At 41.2% G+C, this 15,567-nt stretch overlaps 1 protein-coding gene across 3 annotated transcripts in view; it reads right to left on the reverse strand.

Annotated features, from left to right (window-relative positions):
• Positions 1 to 371: 371 nt before the first annotated feature.
• tecpr2 (tectonin beta-propeller repeat containing 2) overlaps positions 372 to 15,567 on the reverse strand; it is a 35,058-nt gene continuing 19,862 nt past the window's right edge. Inside the window, exons 17-20 of one of the 3 annotated variants that reach the window (XM_023994177.3) lie at positions 4,561 to 4,709; positions 3,316 to 3,457; positions 2,935 to 3,084; positions 372 to 2,416 (exon numbers count right to left, since the gene is read on the reverse strand). In XM_023994177.3, coding sequence (XP_023849945.1) covers positions 2,265 to 2,416; positions 2,935 to 3,084; positions 3,316 to 3,457; positions 4,561 to 4,709 — 593 coding nt within the window. In that variant the 3' untranslated portion in view covers positions 372 to 2,264. Of the gene's footprint in view, positions 2,417 to 2,934; positions 3,085 to 3,315; positions 3,458 to 3,529; positions 4,302 to 4,560; positions 4,710 to 6,731; positions 7,036 to 15,567 lie in introns of those variants that run through there. The other 2 variants (XM_023994178.2, XM_070445128.1) reach the window with 2 other exon arrangements.

Genomic DNA, 15,567 nt, shown 5'->3' on the forward strand with positions numbered 1-15,567 from the left:
ACAGTAATTACACAGTTACTACACAGGCAATGGAACAACAATGCAGTTACAGAACTACAGAATAAACTATAGAATAGGTCCAAAACTATATGTCAGCATGAACATATGTTTTACATCATGGTATCACCCACCCATAAAATGGCACAATGGTTTGAATGAGCTCTTTACACACATTCATGGTTTTGTTTTCTCTGACAAATGCTTAGCTCGTGGTCAGAAGGAGAACATTCTCAACTCCAGTCCCGGGCTCCCACATTTTTGTTCCAGCTCAGCACTGTGTTAGTGCTGGGCTAGAGCAAAAAATGTGCAGTCCTATAGAGTTGAGAAACGCTGCTTTATGGTGGTCATACAGTATCATCACGTAGAGTCAATAACTGTAAACATCTTTATTAAGGAAGTCATACTGAGGAGAGGCATGGATTCATACAGTGGACTTACAGTACTGTGCATCCCATGAAAGATGCACAGAGGGGCTACAGTACTTCAACTTGTTCAGTATATTCCAAAACATTGGTCATTTGACGACCCATCTGATTTTCTTTACATCTCAAATGGCACCCTATTCCCCTACAAAGTGCACTACTTCTGACCAGGGTGCGGGCTCTGGTCAAAGGTATTTACTACTTTTTATTAAGGATCCCCCACTGTTGAAACAATAAAGTAGTGCACTACATAGGGAATAATAGGTTGCCATTTGGGATGCACTCTTTGTCAAAGTGAATTGAACTGGCAAGCCCCTAATGACTAAGTAGCACTGATGTAGAGTACAGTATTCAGAAGCAGCATTATGATACCATGTAGTATGCCTAATGTCAATGTGTAACCCTTGTTTCATTATGTTAATATTATAGCTAGATAATTCAGCATTGTACTACAGTACTAGTTAAGCCACACTAATAGCTTTTCACAAACACAACCAACTTATTCACAAAGCTATGAGATGTACTAGTCAGTGATTGAGTTATATTTCCAAAGTTGTTTAGCCGTTGTTAATACGTTTGATTAAAGTATCTGTCAACCATTAAATGCATGATTACCATATTTATACAGTAGCTGTACTAAGACTGGATAAATTAATTGGTTAGTTTCCCTTTCTGGTAGTTATACAAAATACACGTTAGAAATCTCCCAGCTCAAAATCCTGCAAAGTAATATCCCTTCCTTAGTGAGCACACAGCATTCCACAGTAAAAAAGGAAGCATCAATCAATCTGTGCAGAGTAAGCACCTACAGAGATGAACTTAAGGTACCCTTGCAAGGTGACTAACGTAATAAATTTCTCCATTCAAGTACTTACATTCACATGTTACACCTGTGTTATTATATACAGTAAAAATAAATAATGGATCTCCTTCCTACTACCGTCGTAGTTCCCTTTAAAACAATATACAAATATAATTTCACAGACCATGGCCCTATCTACCTCCTGTGGCATTGAGTTGGGTGACAATGGATAAACTGGACTAAAGGTCTAACAGTTTGAAGTTTTTAATCGAAGGTACCCTATTGGAAGGCTCTTGAGTGTGCTGTGGTAAATACAGTATTCAACGGAATTGATCAATGTGTAAAAAACAACACCAGAGCTACAGTAAGTTCCTTTGGGTGAGGGTGTTTCCTAAGAAGACAAAAATAAACTGTCTCAGGGCAGCAAGTCTAGACTAGTGCTGTGTACTTGAGTGGGGTTACCTTCTCACTTACAACTAAAGTGCAGACTAACTAAAATGAATAAATATAACAAAATCGCCTTCCTACAATGTCATCAGATAAAAATAAATAATAAAATAACTAATATATCAATAAATTACTTCATTCAAATTCAATAGGTATTGGTTGGGTTAGGTTAAACGTAAACACTGGTCGGACACTTAATAATGCTTGAAAACAGCATAAGGAGGGCTGGGCTACACACCCCATTCCCTTGGTAACACAAAATCATCCCGTCCTGTCTGTCTACAGAGCCATTGTGCACTCAGTTCTGATTCATAACCATATAGCAGTTGCCATAAAATCTTAGATATTATGTACATAGGAGGTTAACATAAAAAATACACAGTAAGTAAAGTACAGGCTAATAAATGAAATGCAGCCCATTTCAGTAGTGAAAGAGAATAATAATAGTGGTTGTTTCGGTTGGGAAGAGACATGGCAAATGGCACCCTATTCCCTACATTGTGCACTTCTTTTGACCAGAGCCCTATGCGCCCTGTGGTTCCTAGTCAAAAGTAGTACACTATATAGGGAATACAATGCAAATTCTGTCTTCTTTAGATGACCTCCCACTCCTCCTCCAGGTCCTCTCCGCTCAGGGAGCCTGTGTTGACGTGGCACTTGACAACGGTGTGCACCATGGTCTTGGTGAGCCGGTGACTCAGACCTCCAGACAAACTCACAGCCCACAGTTCGTCCATGGGTGTCACTGTGGGACAATCAGCGGGTTGGAGGGGTCAGATTGAGCAAAGCAAGGCGCAGAATCGCTAATCTTGATCACTTAATGAGGACTTATTTGGGACGCAAGGTGATTTGTAGATCAGTGATTCTGGCTGTGGAGTCGATCTCAAAAATGCACAAAGGAACAGCAAGCCAAACATTAACAATGCCTGAGAGTGTATTAACTCTAAGCTACAGTAAGCCCCTGACCTGTGTACAAAACATGCTTGAATTGTGGGCCAAGATATGTGGGAATGAGCGGAAGCCATCACTTTGTTGTTGCTACTGTACTAGAACACAGTTGTGTTCTTACTGTATCATGTTCTTCTTATTTTTTATTTGTATATCTTGTTCTACCTTGTTATTGATTATTGTATTGTTGGGGTTAGAGCTAGCAAGAAAGGCATTTCACTGTACTTGTGCATTTGACATTAAAACTTGAAATGTGTTGTTCCACAACTGGAACACTCTCTCTCTCTCTCTCTTAGTCTCCATCTCATCACTCACCTGTTAGCCAGTTGAGCAGGCCTGGTATCTTCTTCCAGTAGTCCCCTGCTGGGTTCTTGTCAGTGATACCGTAGCGCCTCGCCACCTCCCCGTTGGGGCAACGCACCCAAACTGTCTTCACACTCAGCACCAGCTGACTGGCCTGAAGGCCTGGGAACACATTGGATATAGAACACTGAAGTTGATTGTCTCGTCTTTGGACGAAGGTTTTATGAATGGGTGTCTGATCTTCCGCTTATGGAAACGTGGTTGTCTAACTTAAACAAAGACACAATGACACACTGGGTAAAAATCGAAAATGGATGACAGGTGTAGGGATAGGGAACAAAAGGTGTTATATCATTGGGTGTCTGACTGACGGTCAATTGTCAGGTAATTTACCTGGAATGTGTTCCCAGTCTGTGCCGACAGGCATCTCGTCTGTGATTCCTGTGCGGACATGTACGTTCCCTCTGTTGTCCATGGCCCACAGCATGCGGTCGTTGGGACTGGTGTGGATCCTTATCAAGTGCACTCCTACTGGCTGATGGAGCAGGAAACCATGAATATAATGGGCTGAACAAGGGCCCCAGGACCAGCGGAGGCAAAATAGCCCCATAACTGAGATCCACCACCATATTTTACAGTAGGTATGGGTTTTTTCCCCTCATACATTCTCATTTTGACTCCAAATGCACCACTGGTGTGCGTGGCCAAAGAGCTTTATTTTATGTCATCCAACACATGTGAACGTCTGGAGTTTGCTAAATGGCTTTGGCACTTGGATTCGAACCAGTGCTATGGTCAGATGACATGTTAATAGAGCTGTTTGGTCACACACACCAGTGGTGTGTTTGGCGTCGAAATGAGAATACATAAGCAGAAAAGAGACCCATGCCTACTGTAAAATATGGGGGTGGATCTTTGATGTTATGGGGCTATTTTGCTTCCACTGGTCCTGGGGCCCTAGTTATGGTCAACGGCATCATGAACTTTACCCAGTACCAGGACATTTTAGCCAAAAACCTGGTTGCCTCTGCCAGGAAGCTAAAACTTGGCTGCAAGTGGATCTTCCAGCAAGACAATAACCCAAGCACACATCAAAATCCACAATGAAATGGTTAAATGGCCACAAAACCAACATTTTGCAATGTCCATCTCAGTCTCCAGAAATGAAACCCATTGAAAACCTGTGGTTTGAATTGAAGAGGGTAGTCCATAAGTGCAGACGAAGGACATCAAGGATCTGGAAAGATTCTGTATGGAGGAATGGTCTAAGATCCCTCCCAAAGTGTTCTCCAACTCATAAAACCTTTTAGAAAAGGCTCAGTGCCGTTATCCTCGCAAGGTGAGGTATTGAAAACAGGGGTGTCCAATAATTATAACCCCTACCGTTAAGAAAAAAAAGTATTACTTGTCAAAAATATATATATCTTTCTCTTAGCAATTGTGTTAGTATGAAATAATATAATTTCCCAATTTTTGGAGCATACAATATAGCTCAGTATTTTAATTCCTTATTTTACAGTCATTTTGCTCATCTTTATCAAGGGTGTCAATAATTTCGGACTCCCAACATATAAGCAACTATCACTGTATCAATCAAATGGTATTCATAATCTAAGCAGATGCACTGTGTGGATTTACCTGCTCTGGTGGTTCAATGCAGATCCAGGCAGGAAGCATCATGCTGGGGTTGAGGGGTTGCGTGCCCACGCGGAAATAGACCATCCCATAGCCATCACACGCCCACACATTCTGACTGCCACATGATATGCTGATCAGCCTTACCTGACCTGCAAGACAAAGCAAACCAAACCAATGTCAGTTTTTCAGCTTCTGTGAAGTCTTTCTTCATGACACTGAAGAAACGATTGTGCAGGAACATTGGTTCAGACATATAGTCCTAATAATAGCAGAGATCTTTTACATAATATTGTAACAGACTTTGATAATAGGCAAATTTTAACTGGGAGTATATGTATGTACGACTTTCTCTTACTATTGTTTAGTAAGAAAAACAGAAACCACAGCCATGGATATTGCTTTGTGCGGCACAATATAACACAGCACACTAGAGGCCCATGTGACAAAACACTATTATGTCACAGTAATCTCACACGTTATATAATCTGACTATTGGGCTGGCTGACCTCTAAACAAACAATGACCTCCAAATAAAGTAATCACATTCGCCCGCAATATTCTTTACTTTATGTTCATGACTTTGTATTATTTGTATATCTGTCATCTGTTTCTTGTGCTGTTGTGTTTATTATCTAATCCAAATGACACAATGGCAAGTTCGCTCAGGGAAAAACTAAGTCAATCTATTCTATTCTAATAAAGACTGCATACATATACGTCCACTTCAAATGTTCAGTGAGTGACGTATGCTTGGTCTCGTGCGTGCGTAAAAAACTGACACTGTAGAAGCTTGGTGTGTTATACCTTTCCCAAACTAAACCACAGGGCATGTGATATCAGGACAGAGAATACGGATGGACAACGACCACCGGGAGAGGATAAATTTAAATGCCTGGATGTCCTCACAGACACATCAGGGCAAGGTGTTGATAAAGTGAACTGGTTTGTCCTGCTAACCTTGACGCTCCTCTATCCCATGATTGCATTTATGTGATGACAGTCCCTTTAATCTAAGCCAGATAAGGAAAAGCACATCGCCCAGAACAGGAGATGGCATGTTTAAATAAAAGGTTAAATGAAAATAAAATAAAAATGTTGATGATGCAAAGAGTTCTCTGAGCTTCTGTTTAACAAATGAATGAAGGCCAAGGGGTTGTAAGCCAATAAGGCAAAAAAGACAAGTTATTATTTCATGTGAAACATTACAACACTTACTGTGTTTTCAAAGGCTTCATCACTTAAAAACAAATACTTATTTCAGTCTTTAGAAGAGGTTTCCGACTGAATGACGTGAATACTTTTATGAAATATGAGGACCGACACACTAAAACATAGCGTATTACTTAGTACTTTCTTGTCAAACGGTTAAAGACGCAGTCTGGGATCTTAAGTACTTACAATTTCGTAACAGATTGTACAAATTGGATGTTTTTTTGTTGCAGGGTGTAACATATTATACGAAATGGATGGCGTAGTACACAATTGTGCAACATTTTCCAGGAACTGTTTTTTGCTCGTGAGCACTACTTTTAAAACTACTGGCTGCAATTATACAAAAGCTTGGGAGCGTCCCTTTAATGGTCAACCCTTTCAAAATCATTGCGCTCTGCATTCATCACATTATCACTATTAGATTAAGCTATTGACATTCTGTAACAAACTTTGTGTGGGGAGAGACAGGGTCAGGGACAGTGAAACCTCCCTACTGTTGATAAGGTGGCTGTCATTGTAGCCTGGCGGGTAGGAGCACTGGGCCAGTCACCGAAAGGTTGCTGGATCGAATTCCCAAGCTGACAAGGTAAAAAATCTGGAACATATCAACTTGATGAATTCCACCTATCCCTAGAAAATGAAAACCCGGACCTCTATATAAATAACCTATAATCTATAGGGATCGCTAAAGGGATCGGTTGCAATTCAAGATTATTCCTGGAGTTTCTGGTCAAGATACATTCTAAGAAAAGATTAGCCTAGTCCTAAATGTTGTCTGAGACTTGGGTGTGGAGCCCATAGACGCCATAGGGGTCTACAGCCATGTCTAGCCTAAACAAGTATTTGTATTTCTTTTTCTGAATAGTGTATATTGTACTACAGCCAACATGCCTTGGTGTTCAGAGACATTGGATATACTGTTTTAACCCTTTGACATCACCCTTTCACCTCTGACCTCACTGGGGAATCCTCTGGTGGTAAAAGTAGCCACCCTTTCCCTTGATGACAGCTTTCCACACGCTTGGCATTCGCTCAACCAGCTTTATAAGGAATGCTTTCCCAACAGTCTTGAAGGACTTCCCACATATGCTGAGCTCTTGTTGTCTGCTTTTCCTTCACTCTGCAGTCCAACTCATCCCAAACCATCTCAATTGGGTTGAGGTCGGGTGATTGTCGAGGCCAGGTCATCTGATGCAGCACTCCATCACTCTCCTTCTTCTCAAAAAGCCCTTACACAGCCTGGAGGTGTGTTGGATCATTGTCCTGTTGAAAAACAAATAATAGTCCCACTAAGCGCAAACAGAATGCTGTGGTAGCCATGCTGGTTAATTGTGCCTTGAATTCTAAATAAATCACAGACAGTGTCACCAGCAAAGCACCCCCCACACCATCACACCTCCTCCTTCATGGTGGTAAGATCATCCGTTCGCCTACTCTGCATCTCACAAAGACACGGCGGTTGGAACAAAAAAAATCTAATTTGGACTCATCAGACCAAAGGACAGATTTCCACCGGTCTAATGTCCATTGCTCGTGTTTCAAGCAAGTCACTTCTTCTTATTGGTGTCCTTTAGTAGTGTTTTTTTTGCAGCAATTTGACCATGAAGGCCTGATTCATGCAGTCTCCTCTGAACAGTTGATGTTGATATGTGTCTGCATTTATTTGAGCTGCAATTTCTGAGGCTGGTAACTCTAATGAACTTATCCTCTGCAGCAGAGGTAACTCTGGGTCTTCCTTTCTTGTGGTGGTCCTCATGAGAGCCAGTTTCAACATAACGCTTGATGGTTTTTGCGACTGCACTTGAAGAAACGTTCAAAGTTTTTGAAATTTTCTGAACTTCATGTTTTAAAGTAATGATGGACTGTCGTTTCTCTTTGCTTATTTGAGCTGTTCTTGCTATAATATAGACTTGGTCTTTTACCAAATAGGGCTATCTTCTGTATACCACCCCTACCTTGTCACAACACAACTGATTGGCTCAAACGCATTTAGAACAAAAGAAATTCCACAACTTTCAACAAGGCACACCTGTTAATTGAAATATATTCCAGGTGATTAGCTCATGAATATGGCTGAGAGAATGCCAAGAGTGTGCAAAGCTGTCATCAAGGCAAAGGGTGGCTACTTTGAAGAATCTCAAATCTAAAATATATTTTGATTTATTTAACACTTTTTTGGTTACTACATGATTCCATATGTGTTATTTCATAGTTTTGATGTCTTCACTATTATTTTACGATGTAGAAAATAGTAAAAATAAAGAAAAACCCTTGAATGAGTAGGTGTGTCCAAACTTTTGACTGGTACTCTATATCAGGTGATCTATGAGCCAAACGATTTTCCTGGCAAGGTCACCAGGTCAGGACGAATACACTAAAAGCCCTATTTAGGCCTACTCTAGGACCAAAGATGGTCACAGAGCAAGCAGTAAGACACGAGCACACATTACTAGTGTACTATGCCTTCAAGCAGCAACTGATGCTCACATGAAAGTGGAGAAGATACGTGTTCATACAGACAATTGACATTGGCTTACATAATCACATCAAATACTTATCATCAAAACAGAAGGCCTACCTTACTTTTAAAACTCACCTCACTGTGATGATCAATTTGAAGAAAGAACTTCAACAGCAGGTTGAAACAGTGTAGTTAGTCTTTGTTTAAAAGACTAACACAACGAAATGGACATGCTTTCTAAGGTGATGATTCATTCAAAACTCCCATAAGCATATTAAAGCTTATGCATATGCATAAGCTTATGCATATGCATAAGCTTATGAGCCCAGACACGATTTTTTTTAATTTTAATTAATTCAATACATAGCCTACGGCATATTACGCATGGTAGAAAAACATAAAATAAAACGGATATGTCTTTGGTACATAATTGGTCTAGCCTATATTCCAAAATTAAACAAATGTGAGTAATGGCCTTTGAGTGTGGACAGTATTATAATGCATACAGAATGTACTGGTTACCTTAAGCTACGCTCCAAAATGTCTATCCATGAGTCTGGGAGAGAACGCATAGCCCTAGCTGATGCTGTTGGTTCATTGATTGTGCAGGGTGGCTTACAGTTAGCTTACAATCAGTGCATTTGTATTTGAATAGCCTAGTAATAGTGATTGTTTTATATTTTCACAATTAATTGGGTTACTCATTACATTTAGCTATACAGAATATCTCACCACCATGCGTTTCCATCTCCTCTCTCTCCTTTATTCCTTTTTCGAGCGCGCAGACGGGCTGTCAACAGTTTAGTGAAATATGATTTGTTTTGCGAAAACATGTCACTATCGATGTTCCGGAACAGATTTCACTTGGTTTCCCAAATTAAACACTGGGTAGCTGGGACAGCCCATGGCATACAGAGTTTGGGCGGAATATCACCTGTTGGGTCAACGAGAGTATGCTCATCAAGCAGTGGTTGATGCTTGGAGTGAAATAAGTGTTGTTATATTTATTTCTCAGCTGCTCATATTAAGCGCGTGCTCCGATATAAACCCGAAGTAGCCTACAAAACGGACACGTGGAAAAGCGCTAAGCCTCCATTCGCTATTTGAGTGCATACAGATGACATGTCTTTTTCTCCCCTCTTCCTGCCTATTTTCATATTAGTTAAGACAAGATTAAATTGAATATAGTGTGATGGGTGAAAATATTATCACTTGATGAGAGAACAGCTGTGCAGCCTGAGGCAAGGAACAGAGCGCAAGCTTTTTTTGCTACTTTCTCAAATCATCAATAGATAGCCTATAGTCGCACCATGCAGCCCATATACTGTATGTCTTGATTTCTAAGACATTCTAAGGTTTGTATCATTCACAACTAAAGTTCCCAAATAACTCAAAAATCTAGTGTATAGGACCTGTTTCAAAATGTTCACTTTTACACTCAACATAGCTGAGTAAAATAGAAAGGATATGCAGTGGCTAAGTCCAATTATATTATTTTTACTATAAGATCATATAAAATAATACCACAGGACTATATGGTATTATTTTGTCAGCTAAATAAACAAGCCTACAGCCTATGGCACGGCGCATAGCCAGATAACATTGGCCCACAGTAGGCCAATTCATATTCTGTTCTTCTGAAATACATTTTCTTCATATAATAATGTTTCTTTAGACCTGACTAAAAATAAATAATGGGTTTATTGTGATGGTGTACATTAAATTGATTTATTATACTTTTTTTTAAATGTCGATGTTCCAAAGTGGCACATCAGCGACTTGTATGTGTGGAGGCCTGGAGATGCTGACAACATTTCAGGCTGACAACATTTCATGACCGCCACAGCCCTAAGTTTACTAGTAGTTTTATCAGGGACAAGATGCCAATTGAGAAACAAATTATAAAACATTGTTAAATGTTTCTTTATGTCAAACATGGAGAACCCACACAAGGCAGACCAATGCTTTGTGATTTATTTCCCCAGTCTTGATTATTTCCCTTACAAAAATATCATTTTATTATATAGTAAATCAATCTTTTATAACAAATAATCTAAATGTTCGACACCCAATGAACGTCTTACATGAAATAAGTTTCACTTACAAATGTCTTTTCATTATGCAATAACTTTTAAAACTTCCTTCATGAACTATAATGAACTGTGAAAGGTGTCAAACACTCTTGTCCCTGTCCTGATTCCTGTGCAGTGTTCTAGCACTTAGTGTCAATGACCACATGATCTAACAGAACATGGCTAAAAATGTGTGTACTCTCAGCTCCCTCCCCTCTCATGTTACATTGTGATGCACACATAGCCCAATATGGCCTGGCTACAGCTGTCTGCTGTCGTCACATGGCTGTCTATTTGTATCCAGCCACTTTCCAGCAGCAGAACATATACAACCTGAACCTCTTCAATAAACAAACACTAAAGCTTCTACCAAGACCCTGGTGCATCTATCGAAGGGTTGAAATCTATCTGCTGTTAGATAACTTACTTTCCATGAATTTTAAATGGCACTAACCTCTTGGAATGGAGGGTAGGGACTCATTGCCAAATGACGGTAATACATAGGCCTAATATCTCTTTAGAATCATGTGTTTTCTGCAGACATGTCAGCTTACTGCTTGAGACGTGGTACATCCCCAAAAAGTCTAAAAGGCAATGTAAACATTTCACCCCAAAAAATACAAGGATTTCTTTGGAGAACTTATCAGACACTCCTTCAGCATGGAGTATTGAAAGGTCTTGACTTGTAGTAGGAGGAACTGCTCTTATAATTTCCCTGCCTGGCATGAACTTTGACACCTTGCTCAAGGAGGACCTTATTACAAAAAAGTCTTATGTAAGTACCACCTGCCTATTCATAAGTAAAAAAAACTCCCTAGTAAAACTGGGGAAGCGAGTGACGTCTGAGACTCCCAGCAGCCCCGGCCTGCTGAATCTGTGTCAGCAGCCAACTCAAGACAATGCCTCTAGATCCAGATCCTCTGTTTCAGGAGTGCTAGTTTATTGCTCTCTCTGTATTCCTGAGGGGCGTAACTAGGACTAGAAAGACAACCTCATATAGAGACATGAACTAGGTCAAAGTCAGACTGCAGTATGGAGGTGCGAGTACCATTGCCGACCACTGGGACACGAAACGTAAGCTGGTGGGGACACTACGATGGGCGTGTGAAAGTATGCAGCTATATGGTTCTGACACCAAAAGACAGGCTGACATTTGACAGACTAGACATACAACATGTGCTAGATATGTATGTCACACTGGGAATACATGTTCAGCTCTGATCAGTTATGAAATGGCCATATCATTTTTAAGAATGCTTATATATATAAAATGTTTCTTTAACATCTGCAAACAAAATGGCTTAGTTACTACAGTATAATGAAATGTGGAAAATATTTACACTGAACAAAAATATATTTGCATAATGCAACAATTTCATACAGTTACAGTTCATATAAGGAAATCAGTCAAATGAAATAACTTAATTAGGCCCTAATCTATGGGTTTCACATGAATGGAATACAGATTTGCATCTGTTGGTCACAGAACCCTTTTTTTTTTTTTTTTACTGTCGGAAAAACAATTCAGTATCTGGTGTGACCACCATTTGCATCATGCAGCGCGACACATCTCCTTCGCATAGAGTTGATCAGGCTGTTGATTGTGGCCTCTGGAATGTTGTCCCACTCCTCTTCAATGGCTGTGTGAAGTTGATGGATATTGGTGGGAAGTGAAAAACGCTGTCATAAACGTTGATCCAGAGCATCCCAAACATGCTCAATGGGTGTGTCTGGTGTGTATACAGACCATGCAAGAGCTGGGACATTTTTTGGCTTCCAGGAATTGTGTACAGATCCTTTGCATTATCATGCTGAAACATGAGGTGATGGCGGCGGATGAATGGCATGACAATGGCCTCTTGATCTCTGTGCATTAACATTGCCATCGATAAAATGCAATCGTGTTTGTTGTCTGTAGCTTATGTCTGCCCATACCATAACCCCACCATGGGGCACTCTGTTCACAACGCTGACATCAGCAAACCGCTAGCCCACAAGACACCATACACGGTCTGCCATCTGCCCAGTACAGTTGAAACCGGGATTCATCTGTGAGTACCAAACTTTTCCAGCATGCTAGTGGCCATTGAAGGTGAACATTAACCCACTGATGTTGGTTACGATAACGAACTGCAATCAGGTCAAGAACCTAGTGAGGACGACGAGCATGCAGATGAGCTTCTCTGCGACGGTTTCTGACAGTTTGTACAGAAATTCTTTGTTTGTGCAAACCCACAGTTTCATCACCTGTACGGGTGGCTGGTCTCAGATGATCTCGCAGGTGAAGAAGCCGGATGTGGAGGTCCTGGCTGGCGTGGTTACACGTGATCTGCGGTTGTGAGGCCGGTTGGACGTACTGCCAAATTCTCGAAAACTACGTTTGAGGTGGCTTATAATAGACTAATTAAATCAAATCAAATTGTATTTGTCACATGCGCAGAATACAACATGTGTAAACCTTACAGTGAAATGCTTACTTACAAGCCCTTAACTTCTTATGGCTGGGGGCAGTATTGAGTAGCTTGATGAATAAGGTGCCCAGAGTAAACTGCCTGCTACTCAGTCCCAGAAGCTAAGATATGCATATAATTAGATTTGGATAGAAAACACTCTGAAGTTTCTAAAAGTGTTTGAATGATGTATGTGAGTATAACATAACTCATATGGCAGGCAAAAACCTGAGGAAAAATCCAACCAGGAAGTTGGAAATCTGAGGTTTGTAGTTTTTCAACTCATCGCCTATCGAATATACAGTGGGATATTGGTCATTTTGCACTCCCTAAGGCTTCCACTAGATGTCAACAGTCTTTAGAACCTTGTTTGATGCTTCTACTGTGAAGGAGGGGTGAATGAGTGCTCTTTGAGTCAGGGGTCTGGCAGAGTGCCATGAGCTGACCACGCGCGTTCACGTGAGAGTTAGCTTGCGTTAAATTGCATTTCTGGAGACAAAGGAATTCTCCGGTTGAAACATTATTGAAGATTTATGATAAAAACATCCTAAAGATTGATTCTATACATCGTTTGAAATGTTTCTACGGACTGTAACGGAACTTTAGGACTTTTAGTCTGCTCGCGCCTCATGAATTTGGATTACTGGGCTAAACGCGCAAACAAAAAGGAGGTATTTGGACATAAATTTTGTACTTCATCAAACAAATCAAACATGTATTGTGGAACTGGGATTCCTGGGAGTGCATTCTGATGAAGATCATCAAAGGTAAGTGAATATTTATAATGCTATTTCTGACTTCTGTTGACTCCAACATGGTTTTGTTGTCTGAGCGCTGTACTCAGATTATTGCATGGTTTGCTTTTTCCGTAAAGTTTTTTTGAAATCTGACACAGCGGTTGCATTAAGGAGAAGTGTATCTCTAATTCGTTGCATAACACTTGTATCTTATATTAAAGTTTATGATGACTATTTCTGTAAATTGATGTGGCTCTCTGCAAAATCACCGGATGTTTTGGAAGCAAAACATTACTGAACGTAACGCGCCAATGTAAACTCAGATTTTTGGATATAAATATGCACTTTATCGAACAAAACATACATGTATTGTGTAACATGAAGTCCTATGAGTGTCACCTGATGAAGATCATCAAAGGTTAGTGATGAATTTTAGCTCTATTTCTGCTTTTTGTGACTCCTCTCTTTGGCTGGAAAAATGGCTGTGTTTTTCTGTGACTAGGTACTGACCTAACATAATCGTTTGGTGTGCTTTCGTCGTAAAGCCTTTTTGAAATCGGACACTGTGGTGCGATTAACAACAAGTTTATCTTTAAAATGGTGTGAAATACTTGTATGTTTGAGGAATTTTAATTATGAGATTTCTGTTGTTTGGCGCCCTGCACTTTCACTGGCTGTTGTCAAATCGATCCCGTTAACGGGATCTTAGCCGATCTCAGCCATAAGAGGTTTTAACAAACAATGCAGTTAAGAAAATACCCCCCAAAAAAGTAAGAGATAAGAATAACAAATTATTAATTAGCAGCAGTGAATAACAAGTGGGGCTATATACATGGGGTACCGGTACAGAGTCAATGTGCAGGGGGGACAATGCAAATAGTCTGGGTAGCCATTTGATTAGCAGTTCAGGAGTCTTATGGCTTGGGGGTAGAAGCTATTTAGGAGCCTCTTGGACCTAGACTTAGTGCTCCGGTATCGCTTGCCATGCAGTAGCAGAGAGAACAGTCTATGACTAGGGCGGCTGGAGTCTTTGACAATTTTTAGGGCCTTCCTCTAACACTGCCTGGTATAGAGGTCCTGGATGGCAGGAAGCTTGGCTCCGGAGATGTACTGGGCCGTACACACTACCCTCTGTAGTGCCTTGCGGTCGGAGGCCATGTAGTTGCCATACCAGGCAGTGATGCAACCCGTCAGGACACTCTCGAAGGTGCAGCTGTAAAACCTTTTGAGGACCTGCCATGCCAAATCTTTTCAATCTCCTGAGGGGGAATAGGTTTTGTTGTGCCCTCTTCACGACTGTCTTGGTGTGCTTGGACCATGTTAGTTTGTTGGTGATGTGGACGCCAAGGAACTTGAAGCTCTCAAACTGCTCCACTATAGTCCCATCAATGAGAATGGGGGCGTGCCCGGTACTCCTTTTCCTGTAGTCCACAATCATCTCCTTAGTCTTGATCACATTGAGGGAGAGGTTGTTGTCCTCGCACCACACGGTCAGGTCTCTGACCTCCTCCCTATAGGCTGTCTCATCGTTGTCAGTGTCGTGCTTGGCCGTGCAGTCATAAGTGAACAGGGAGTACAGGAGGGAACTGAGCACGCACGCCTGAGGGGCCCCCGTGTTGAAGATTGGCGTGGCGGATGTTTTGTTACCTACCTTACTACCTGGGGGCGGCCCTTCATGAAGTCCAGGATCCAGTTGCAGAGGGAGGTGTTTAGTCCCAGGGTCCTTAGCTTAGTGATGAGCTTTGAGAGCACAATGGTGTTGAACACTCTCCTCTTCCATCCTATCATCTCTTCCCTCTGCTCAAACCTTCTCCAACCTATCTCCTGATTCTGCCTCCTCAACCCTCCTCTTCTCCCTTTCTCATCTCCCCTCAACTCCCCTCTTCTCCCTTCCCCATATCCCCTCCTCATCTCCCCTACTCATCTCCACTCCTCATCTCCCTTCCTCACTCTGCTCAAACCTTCTCCAACCTATCTCCTGATTCTGCCTCCTCAACCCTCCTCTTCTCCCTTTCTGCATCCTTTGACTCTCTATGTCCCCTATCCTCCAGGCCGGCTCGGTCCTCCCCTCCTGC

This window comes from Salvelinus sp. IW2-2015, linkage group LG9 (genome assembly GCF_002910315.2).
Source record: "Salvelinus sp. IW2-2015 linkage group LG9, ASM291031v2, whole genome shotgun sequence".
Lineage (NCBI taxonomy): Eukaryota > Metazoa > Chordata > Actinopteri > Salmoniformes > Salmonidae > Salvelinus > Salvelinus sp. IW2-2015.